Source organism: Mus caroli, chromosome 11 (genome assembly GCF_900094665.2).
Source record: "Mus caroli chromosome 11, CAROLI_EIJ_v1.1, whole genome shotgun sequence".
In the NCBI taxonomy this organism is placed as follows: domain Eukaryota; kingdom Metazoa; phylum Chordata; class Mammalia; order Rodentia; family Muridae; genus Mus; species Mus caroli.
This window is the reverse complement of record NC_034580.1, coordinates 94,683,387-94,694,755: the sequence shown is the minus strand read 5'-3', so window position 1 is coordinate 94,694,755 and position 11,369 is coordinate 94,683,387. Positions and strand designations below refer to the sequence as shown.

Here is an 11,369-nt window from a genome sequence, read left to right as displayed (position 1 = left end):
ACAGGGTTTCTCTGTGTAGCTCTGGCTGTCCTGGCACTCACTTTGTAGACCAGGCTGGCCTCGAACTCAGAAATCCGCCTGCCTCTGCCTCCAGAGTGCTGGGATTAAAGGCGTGCGCCACCACGCCTGGCTGATTATTATTTTTTTAATTTTTATTTTAGGTGTATGTGTGTTTTGTCTGTCTGTCTGATGTATGTGCACCAAATACATGTCTGGTGTCTGAGGAAGGAAGAACAGGGCATCAGATCCTCCCAGAAATTGGAGTTACACTCAGTTGTGAGCCACCATGTGAGTGCTAGGAACCGAAACCAGGTGCCCTGCAAAAGCAGCTAGTGTTCTTAGCTGCTGAGCCATTTCTCCAGCTCTGGTTTTCTATCTGTGATGGCTTTTCCAGTTCAAAGAATCCTGGGAAAACTAAGGATATAGTTGAAAATACAAACACAGAAGATCCAATAAAGCCTCTAAATAGTGAGGTCACTTCTCAGAATCCCAGACTTCAAAGAAACCGAGTGGAAGTACCCACACTAGGGTTCCAGGGCTATACTTTATGGAGTGCTAGTCATTGGGTCTGACCTCTTGGGGGCTAAGACTGGCTTTACATAAGCATGTGTGTCTGTGTGTGTGTGTCTGTGTGTTTGTATATGTGTGTATATGTGTGTCTATGTGTCTCTCTATGAGTTTGTGTACATGTGTGTGTGTTAAGCTAGAATGTCTGTCTGGCTGGTGGGAGGGGAAGGATGTTGTATGGTTGCTGTAGTAGAGATCTTTGATGAATTAAATTGATTGATTGATTGATTGATTGAGACAAGACTCATGCTGTCACCAAGAATCAGTGGCCTGGAACTTTAAGTAGCCCAGACTCACTTTGAACTCATAGTAATCCCCCTGCCTCAGCTTCTAGGCTTCTTGGCTTAGAGGCATGATCAGCCACCATCCTACTGGCTATAAGGTATATCTTGTTTTATTTTTATTTAACTTAATTTTTCCTTTATGTCTATGGGTATTTTTGCCCTTGTGTATGTGTGTCTCTGGTGCTCACAGAGTCCAGAAAACTATACCAGATTCTCTAGAACTGGAGGTACAGATGGTTGTGAGCTGCCATGTGGGTGCTGGAAATTGATCCTCTGCAAGAGCAGCCATTGCTCTTAACTGCTGAGCCAGCTCCCTAACCCCGACACCTGTTGTCTCAAGCCAAGGTTTAGGGCAAAGAGAGGCCACACATCTACTTTAGTCCCCACCACCCTTTGACACATTTCTTTGGTGGCCCTGGTTCCCTGGTTTCTCTGCTGTTCTTCCAGAAGCTCCTGATAGAGAAAGGAATACAGTTTACAGATTAGAATTTTTTAGAGTTAAGAAAAAGCTCTACTTTTCATTTTATTCCCTGGAAAACACACACATACACACACACAAGACAACACAGAGTGGGAAGTGGGCTCATATGGGTATACCTACTTCAAATGGAGTCTCCAAAGACACTTCTTTGACTGGGTGTGTAGGTAACACATCTGTAACTCCAGCACTTGGATGGCAGAAAGCAGGAAGATTAAAAATTCAAGGCCAGACAACAGAAGTAGACCCTGTCTCAAAAATAAAATTAAAAAAAAAAAAAAAAAAGCGCTCTTTGCCAGGGAGAAAAGAAGGAGCCCTATATGAAGTGGAGAGGAAACAGGGGTTTGATGTAACGGCCCCTCCTTCCCTTCCTCCCAGTCTCTGGCTTCATACCTCACACAGACTACAAAACAACCTTGCTCATTGCCAAGAGCAGGGTCAGGCTGGATGAATTTCTGGGCTCTAGTTCCCTCTTCTCACTAGCTGCGAACTCCTGGAGGGAGTCTTGATCTCTGGCCCTTCCCTGATATGAAAACTTTCTCAGCAAGAGGACGTGGGCAGGACCACCATAGTTGCAAACAGTGCTGAGGGTCTTGAGGGGGGACCCAGAGCAACTAAAGAAAGCAGGGGAGTGAGCGATATTGAGGGGTAGTACTGGGCCTAGGCGGGGTGGAATGTCTAGACAGCACCAAGGGACCGATTTTGGATTTTGAGCAGTCCTCAGATACCCGGGTGGGTGGGGTGGGGTGGGGGTTGCCTGGCTCTGAGCCAATCAGAAAGGTCTCAAAGAGCAGGCCGCCAGGGACAGAGCAGTTCACCTCCCAGCTCTCCCCACCACACAGTCGGCTGGGAGGAGGGAGAGGGAGGGGAGGCTGACTTCAAAACCAAGTTTTCCTGAAAAGCCTCTGGCCTTGTTTGTCTTAGCTCCTCCCAGTTCCTCCCTCCCATGGTGCTCTGCAGCAGCTTCCTAGCTCTGGACCCAAGGGCCAGGGCAGCGGGGAAAAATGCTTGCTCCCCTCTTTTCCAAGCCTGTTAGGCACGAGGGAACAGGGCTAAAGTCTAGCCTTCAGATGATCAGTGGTTAACCCGGTCAAGATCATTGACCTTAACGTTCAGCTTTCTTTTCCCTTGGTCCTCTAACTCCAGCTTTGAGGGTCTCATCTTTAAGTCTCAAATCACTGAGCTCAAAGTGGTCCTCCTGGCTCAGTTTTCCCATATGCTTTTCTCTGACTCCTAGGTAGCTTGCTTCCCAGGATTCTAGTATTTCTCAGGAGCTTCCTAAGAGCAAGTAGAGAAAGACTTAAGGTTTAAAAAAAAAAGGCACCCCCACCCCCCACCCCCAAGTGCAGAGATTACAGAGGACTTGGAGATAGGAGCAGGGTGGCTGGGGCTTACTGGACTGCTTGAAGATACTGTCTATCTCTCTTTACAACCCAAGCCCTAGAGAACAGACCCCTTCCCCCAGGCCTCTGTGTTTCTCACTCCTGAGATGACTGCTGCTCTGAGAGAGATGCTATATGTTTCATCTGTTCATTTATCTGCCGTCTCAGGGACGGTCACAAGAAATAAGCAGTGAATGCCTGACCTTGAGCCAGTCCCTTTTCTTCTTCAGTAAGAGCAGGGAAGATCCTCATTCCCTCCTCGCTTAGTAGGGGCTTGCTTTGCAGCTCAAGTCAGCTTCAAATTCATGACAGTCCTCCTAGCTCAGCCTCTCAAGTAAGGTGATTGCAGGCATGAGCCACCACACCCTGCCAATTCGGGGGGGGGGGGGCTGAGGGGTGGGAGTTAAGTGATCCTCATGTTCTCCCTAAACTGTCACTTCTTCTGCTATCATGAAGCCCTGCAGAGAGCAGACCCCCTCTCTCCATGAGGACCTCAGAGCATTTTCCCTTTGTTCTCCTTTTTATTTCCCAGACAAAGGGAAATGACTCACCCCAAAGTCACTTGAGTGGGCAGTGTGGTGTCATATAAGCAAACAGGGAGTCCCTAGGGATATCCCCGTGCTATGCCAGTCCTACCCGTGGGGGCTGGGGTTAGGGTGAAGAAGGGAAAGGGGTTTTATTTACACTGCTTGTCGCCCACCTTGTCACCATAGCAAAACCTGCTTAAGTTCTTGATTTAAGGGAAATCTCTCCTCCCAGCTTGTCTTTCTCCCCCTTGTCACCACTAACCTCAGGGTGAGGTCAGTTCTGCAATCACGTGAAGCTCTCACGTTTGCTAGGTTTGCAGAAAGGGCCTTTTAGCTTTGATCTTCCACGGAGCAGTAAAGCTTGCCAGGCCCTCCCCAGGAATTCACATGCCCTTGCCATACAAGGCTTTCCAAACACGCCACCCTGACTCTTTAGAAAACCCCACCCCAGTCCACTTTCAGCTCCTCCCCGCTGCCAGCAAGCACTTTTGCAAAGCAGAAAAGGAATAGGCACACTCCACCTACAATTGTCAGTAGACTACAAATCCCAACAATCCTGGCGGTGCGCAGGCGCACAGATCTCAACGTGCCGGCTGCTGGAAAAGTGTGTCACTGGGGCACGAGGCGCTCCCTGGAATCACATGGTACCTGCTCCAGTGCCGCGTGCGGCCCGGGAACCCTGGGCTGCTGGCGCCTGCGCAGAGCCCTCTGTCCCAGGGAAAGGCTCGGGCAAAAGGCGGTTGAGATTGGCAGAGTGAAATATTACTGCTGAGGAAACGTAGCAGGGCACACGTCTCTCTGCGTCTGGGCGCTTCATTTCTCCATCACCTACTTACTTCCTGGTTGCAGCTTCTCTCCCTTTGGGACTTTTGCACCCGAAGCTCCAGATTCATTACCCTGCTTCACTGCGGAGCCTTCAGGAGTGGCATCCGGTGCACTGCAGAGACCCGACTCTCCTTGCTGCCTTATAGCCAGAACTGCTGCAGGCTGATTCTTCACACACACACTCTCTGCTCTTCCCATGCAAATCAGATCTCAGGTGCCTCAGTGTCCTACCCTTCTGGAGGGCTGCAGTATAGCCACCCCAAGACCTTACTGCTCGGTGCCTGGAATCCTGATTGTGAACTGCGGGGTTCATTCGTCTCCCTCAGCCATTGCCCAGGGGGCGAGAGAGGCCATCACAACCTCCAGTTTGTGTCAAGGTCCAGTTTGAATGACCGCTTTCAGCTGGTGAAGACATGACGACCCTGGACTCCAACAACAACACAGGTACTGAGATTCTTATCTTTGCTCTGTCACTGTCTCCATTTCCATCTAGGGCTTATGAGAAGAACTTTGTAAGGGATTGGGGATTCCCTCTGGCTGGTGTTTGTTACTGTGCTAAGATGAAAGTCACTAGGTAGGATTTCTAGAGAGGGTTATTACGGCTGGGAATGTGCCTAAAACGCATCACTACCACCCGCCCGAGTTCCCCTCAGTCCGAGGGCAGATGAAATGGAGGGTGGATACCAGTGGCGAGTGGAAGAGTTTAGGGAGACTCAGCATTTTGAAGCAGTCTCCGGACACGTCCCCATTTGCCCACTCCTTGCAGCTATAGTATGCCTGTCTCTTTTCCCTTTTCTCCAGTTCTAGCCTACTTCCAGGGAGTCTTGGGAAGCCGGGTGATCCGGGCTGGTGGGTTTGCGTGACTGGGTCAGACTTCACAGGGGAATCCTCAGCGGCAGTGGGGAGCTCCATTTGAGGAGTCGGGTGCTTGGGACTCATCTCCAGGCAGGGCACCCACAGCGACTTAGCCTGGGGAGGGCTCACATGGCTGCAGAGCCGGGCCCACGTGCTGCATTTGTTTTCATTCAGTAGAAGCCGTGGCCGCCATCCCATTGGTCATTGCCTCCCGGCCTCGTTACATAATGAGCTCCGCCCCTCAAGTTGCCGGAGCAACGCGTGTCGCCTTCTCTCCTCCCCTCAGTTGTCCCAGCCCAGCTTGGTTTTAGGGCCAGCCTACGACCCAGGATGCCCGGGAGGGGCGGGGCGAGGGCGGGGTTTTCCTTGCGACAGAAGGGAAGCAGAGAAGGCGGTGCTTCGAGTTCCGGGGTTCCTCGTTGGGGTGCCACGTGCGAGGGGCACACGTGGAGTGGGGACGTGAGGCCAGCTGAGGGCCAGGCTCCTGCCCCGCCCTTCTCCGCCTAGATCTGGGTGAAGCTGGGCTGACTCACCGCCCCCGCCTGGCTTCTTTTCCTCTCAGACTGCCTGGCCCTTACCCTCTATGACCCAGACTTGAGTAATATGGGGGCACCCCTGACTTGTTTGGCCTCAAGTTTATGCGTCCCAGCTAAACCTTACACCAGATTATTCTTGCTTGTACCCCTTTATTCTAATCGTGCCTACATTCATTTTCTGCATTGAGACCCACTTTTCCATGTTCCAAAGTTTACTGTTCCCCAAGTATCACTTTGCATGCCATGAATGTCTTCTACCCCCCCCCCAAACAGGAACACCTTAGAATCAAAGTTGACAACGTACTATTTTGCGTAGCGCTCAGGATTTTTTCCCCCACTCATAGGAAAACTGAGATCAAGAGACAAGAGTTGATTTCCTCTATATTGGAAAGCTAATCGGTAGCGATACAGATCTAGATGGAGAGCTAGGGTCTTTTGAGCATTGCCCATCACTTCAAAGTTGGAAGACTTTTTTTTTTTTTTTTGAGTGACTTTCTCATGCCCTCTTTCAGGATTAACTAGGTCAAGTTCATTTAGGTCCGCATAAATAACCCATCCTCCAACCCAGCCGTGAAACCATAGCCGGGTAACCATTCTGTGACTTATTTTACAGGCAGGGTTCACCCTGACCAACCTTGAGCTATTTTAAGGTTGCCCTGCCTGGTTTAGTGTGTGTCAGTGGGTGAGCAAGACATGTGCTTCTGTCGACTCGGTGGCATGGCATGTGTCACCTCACACACGTGTCTGAGGATCCTCCCCTTTCCCCACTCCACCCATGGCTGGCCAGGCTAAGTGCTTGGCAGAGGTGTGGCAGACAAGTCGCCCTTCTCTTCTGTGCATACCACAGGAGCAGAATCACCTGGCCCGCAATGTAACCAGAGGGACAGAGCCGCTGGCTGAGTGGCTACAGAGCTAAAGTTACCACCAGGCTGAGAAGGAAGGGGAATTCCTAAATCCCCAGAATGGATACTTTGTTTCTCCCTCTCATCTCCTGCAAGTCTGAGTCTTATCTGTCACATTTCTAAGTCTCTTGTGACTCATCTCTCAGAGGCCAGAGCCAGGCTGAACAGAGTCCTTCCCTGCAGTACTCTATGAGAATATGTCTTTGGGTTTGAAAGCAAGGTGACTGTTTGACGTTTGTACACTTCCGTTTTCCACACACTAGGCTAGCTACCCATCACGCTGCAGGGTTCATCACTGGAAAGGTCTCGGTGTAGAACTAGCGGCTAGTTTTTTTGTGTGTATGAATAACTGTCAGCTGCCCATCTCATTCCCAAGTCTACCCCCCTTGTAAGACCCTAGCTGCTGTCAGTACTCCCCCAGGAAGCAGCTAGCTCAGGGGTTCCCCTGTATGAGATGGCCACTGGAGTTACACCTCCCACCCAAACCAGAAGCTGAATGTATTGTGCAAAGTAATGCCCATGGGTATTTGGGGGGGGGGGGGACTTGGTTATCATAAGTAGCATGTGATGGAGTTTCTAATAACGACTAGGTTGACTGGCCGTGCTATATTTAGTCTGTGTGGGAGAATTGCTTCTTATTCCAAGGTGAGGGGGGGTCTCATGTTCTGGTAATGGTTGTGTGAATGACAGACGTGATGGCTGATACCCTCCCCTTGTGTTCTCTTATTTAGGTGGGGTTATCACCTACATTGGCTCTAGTGGCTCCTCCCCCAGCCGGACCAGCCCGGAGTCCCTCTACAGTGACAGCTCCAATGGCAGCTTCCAGTCCCTGACTCAAGGTTGTCCCACATACTTCCCACCATCACCTACTGGCTCCCTCACCCAGGACTCTGCCCGCTCTTTTGGCAGTGTGCCACCCAGTCTCAGTGATGATAGCTCCCCTTCTTCTGCATCATCGTCATCTTCTTCATCATCTTCCTCCTCCTCCTCCTCCTTCTATAATGGGAGCCCCCCAGGAAGTCTACAAGTGGCCATGGAAGACAGCAGCCGAGTGTCCCCCAGCAAGGGCACAAGCAACATTACCAGTAAGTCAATGCCCAGCTGATGTAGGGGGAAGGGAAGTGAGCCCAGACTCCGTTGATAGAGTTGGTTTCCATCTGAGAGTTACTCTTGGGGAGGTGGAAGGGGATGGGGGTCTGTGCTCTGGCCTTTGGAATTTCTCTTAAGAGTTTGTCCCAGGTCCTATCCAGTCCAGTCCAGTCACCTAGACACGAGAGCCGTTCAGCTTTCCCCTCCTAGAACCTTGAGCCCAGAAAGAGTCCGTATTACCCTCTGCCTGTCTCTTCCCACAGAGCTGAATGGCATGGTGCTACTGTGTAAGGTGTGTGGGGACGTGGCCTCAGGCTTCCACTATGGTGTGCACGCCTGTGAGGGCTGCAAGGTGAGGCGGGTTAGGGTTGAGGACCTGGGCAGGGGATGCATGCACAGGCTGAGCTTAGATGAAGACATTCATGCGTCGCCCCTGCCTTCCAGGGCTTTTTTCGCCGGAGCATCCAACAGAATATCCAGTACAAACGGTGTCTGAAAAACGAAAACTGCTCCATCGTTCGCATCAATCGCAACCGCTGCCAGCAGTGTCGCTTCAAGAAGTGTCTCTCCGTTGGCATGTCTAGAGATGGTAAGGCAGTATTCCCATATCTCCTCCTCACCCCAGTTTCTTCCACCTAGCTTCTGCCTTAATCCCTCCGTTTAAGAAAGAGCCTTAAGTTGAGACATATGGTACTGTGAGTGACGTTTACATGGGGGATACCCAGGTGCTAACCTCTTGGGCAAACACACACTCTTCTACCATTCATCCCACCCCTGGTCATCTCCTCTCACACCCCCTGAATGGGTGTGGCTTTTGCTGGTTTCAGTTTTGATGTGGAACCCCCAGGCTTTTAGGGTCTTGCCCTTTCGGGAGGAAGGAAGGGAGAGACGCATGTGAGTATGTCAGGACTTCCTGACATGGTTCTCGCCCTGTTGCAGCTGTGCGTTTTGGGCGCATCCCCAAGAGAGAGAAGCAACGGATGCTTGCGGAGATGCAGAGCGCCATGAACTTGGCCAACAACCAACTGAGCAGCCTGTGCCCTCTAGAGACCTCACCTACCCCGCATCCCACCTCCGGCTCCATGGGCCCCTCACCTCCTCCTGCACCAGCCCCCACACCTTTGGTGGGCTTCTCTCAGTTCCCACAACAGCTGACACCACCCAGGTCTCCCAGCCCTGAGCCCACCATGGAAGATGTGATATCTCAGGTGGCCCGGGCCCATCGAGAAATCTTCACCTATGCCCATGACAAGTTAGGCACCTCACCTGGTAACTTCAATGCCAATCACGCATCAGGTAGCCCTTCAGCTACGACTCCACACCGCTGGGAGAGTCAGGGATGCCCGTCTGCCCCCAACGACAACAACCTTTTGGCGGCTCAGCGTCATAATGAAGCGCTGAATGGTCTACGCCAGGGCCCTTCCTCCTACCCTCCTACCTGGCCTTCTGGCCCCACCCACCACAGCTGCCACCAACCTAACAGCAATGGGCACCGTCTGTGCCCCACCCACGTATATTCGGCCCCAGAAGGGGAGGCACCTGCCAACAGTCTACGGCAAGGCAACACCAAGAATGTTCTGCTGGTGAGGGCATGGAGCCAGTGTGGAGAGAGGGAGGGGGCCTTGGGAGATTGGGCCTAGAGAAAGACAGCCAGTGTTCCTGGAGGCTGGGGGTGGGGACTTATGTCCAGGAAAGGATATTCTACCCCAAAATCTGGGTTTTACCTGGGAATCCTTAATCACCATTTGGCACCTGATTACCGTTTTAGGTGAGAAACCCCTTCTCAAGGGCCACAGCTCTTGGTCCGGACAGTACTTGGAACCAGTCCCGTTGGGGAGCCCACCCAGCTAACATGCCCCTCCTTACTCCATTCTCCTCTTAGGCATGTCCCATGAACATGTATCCCCATGGGCGCAGCGGCCGGACTGTGCAGGAGATCTGGGAAGACTTCTCTATGAGCTTCACGCCTGCTGTGCGGGAGGTGGTAGAGTTTGCCAAACACATCCCAGGCTTCCGTGACCTTTCTCAGCACGACCAGGTGACCCTGCTTAAGGCTGGCACCTTTGAGGTGAGCAGTACTTGTATGTTCCCTGCTCTTGACTGTGGGAGGGCCCCAGGAGTGTGGTGACTGGGGTGGGAAGGGCTTCCCAGAGTCTTTGGCCCTGTATTCTCTCTCTGACTGAGGAGATGGAACTTGCAACACCGCTAGCAGGGCACCTCTGGGTCTGTGGGACGTCTATCCTCTAGGCTGGTGTTGCCTCCAAACTCAGTGCATCAGAATAACCAAAGAGGCAACTCTCCTCTCCTCTAGGCCGGAGCTGGTGACCTTCGGTTAAATTACATTCCAGAAGTGGCGGGCACTCCCACCTGCATCCCTCATTGACCAATCAGAGACTGACCCCCTTACTGGCAATCTAAGGAAACACCCCTCAAAGTTATTAGCAGGCTCTAGGGGTCATTTGGCAAAACGCCCCTCCCACCTCACTCAAAAAAAATGTCCATCCTCCCTTCAGGTGCTGATGGTGCGCTTTGCATCGTTGTTCAACGTGAAGGACCAGACAGTGATGTTCCTGAGCCGCACAACCTACAGTCTGCAGGAGCTCGGTGCCATGGGCATGGGCGACCTGCTCAATGCCATGTTTGACTTCAGCGAGAAGCTCAACTCCCTGGCGCTTACCGAGGAGGAGCTGGGCTTATTCACCGCGGTGGTGCTTGTCTCTGCAGGTGAGCCAAGCTCTCCCCTGACCCTGGAGGAGGCACACGCAGTTCAATTCAACATACCTTTTATGGAGAACCTACTCTATGCCAGGCCCGGCACTGGGCACTGGGCTACAGACATGATTCAGACACAGTCTAGCTTGGGAAACAGACTCATGCCCGACTAATTATAAAACAGCGAGAAGTGTCACACAAGAAGCATGAACCAAGTAAGCACAGACGACTATTTCTGCCCGGGAGAGCTGGGGAAGGAGGTGACACTTGATGTGGGGCCTCAAAGGGACAAGATAACTGCCAGGCATAGAGAGGGGGAAGGGCATCCCAGGCAGAGGGAACTACAGAGCAAATAACAAGAGAGCTTGGCCACGTGTGGCATGCTCAGGGTAGGAGGGTGGGCTCGAGGAGTGGGAGGTGGCCAGCCTGTGGCCGTGCTCCCAACGTGTGGGCGTGGCCCCGCTCTAGGGCAGAGGCCTCCCCGGGAGAAGGAGTAGCGCCCTCCTCCTCCTTTCCCGTCGCCCTCCGAGGGGCCTCAGGGAGAGGCTGCCTTGCCTGCCTGGTCCTCGCAGACCTCCGCGTCCTCCGTGTCAGAGGAGGAGCTCAGAGAGCTCGCCTCACTGCTGTCGTCTTCCCCACAGACCGCTCGGGAATGGAGAATTCCGCTTCGGTGGAGCAGCTCCAGGAGACGCTGCTGCGGGCTCTTCGGGCTCTGGTGCTGAAGAACCGGCCCTCGGAGACTTCCCGCTTCACCAAGCTGCTGCTCAAGCTGCCGGACCTGCGGACCCTGAACAACATGCATTCCGAGAAGCTGCTGTCCTTCCGGGTGGACGCCCAGTGACCCGCCCGGCCGGCCTTCTGCCGCTGCCCCCTTGTACAGAATCGAACTCTGCACTTCTCTCTCCTTTACGAGACGAAAAGGAAAAGCAAACCAGAATCTTATTTATATTGTTATAAAATATTCCAAGATGAGCCTCTGGCCCCCTGAGCCTTCTTGTAAATAACTCTCCCCCCACCCCCACCGCCATGCTCCCATCCTCCCCTATTTAAACCACTCTTGCTCTCCCCACCCTCCTCTGGCCCCTCGATTTGTTCTGTTCCTGTCTCAAATCCAATAGTTCACTGCTGAGCTGGCTTCTGTGATATGTGCTCGTTTGGGGTATGGGCGTTGGGGGGCGGGGGGGGGCTACTGCCAAGGGGGTGTGTTTAGCG

General features: G+C 52.7%; 1 protein-coding gene across 1 annotated transcript; it reads left to right on the top strand.

Annotated features, from left to right (window-relative positions):
* The first annotated feature begins 3,849 nt into the window (after positions 1-3,849).
* Positions 3,850-11,286, top strand: Nr1d1 (nuclear receptor subfamily 1 group D member 1). Its single transcript, XM_021176911.1, has 8 exons — positions 3,850-4,507; positions 7,088-7,441; positions 7,709-7,797; positions 7,890-8,034; positions 8,385-9,028; positions 9,328-9,513; positions 9,959-10,169; positions 10,799-11,286. Exons 1-8 carry the CDS (start codon positions 4,477-4,479, stop codon positions 10,996-10,998), a joined length of 1,860 nt encoding a protein of 619 aa, XP_021032570.1. The 5' UTR covers positions 3,850-4,476; the 3' UTR covers positions 10,999-11,286.
* The last annotated feature ends 83 nt before the right edge of the window (positions 11,287-11,369 follow it).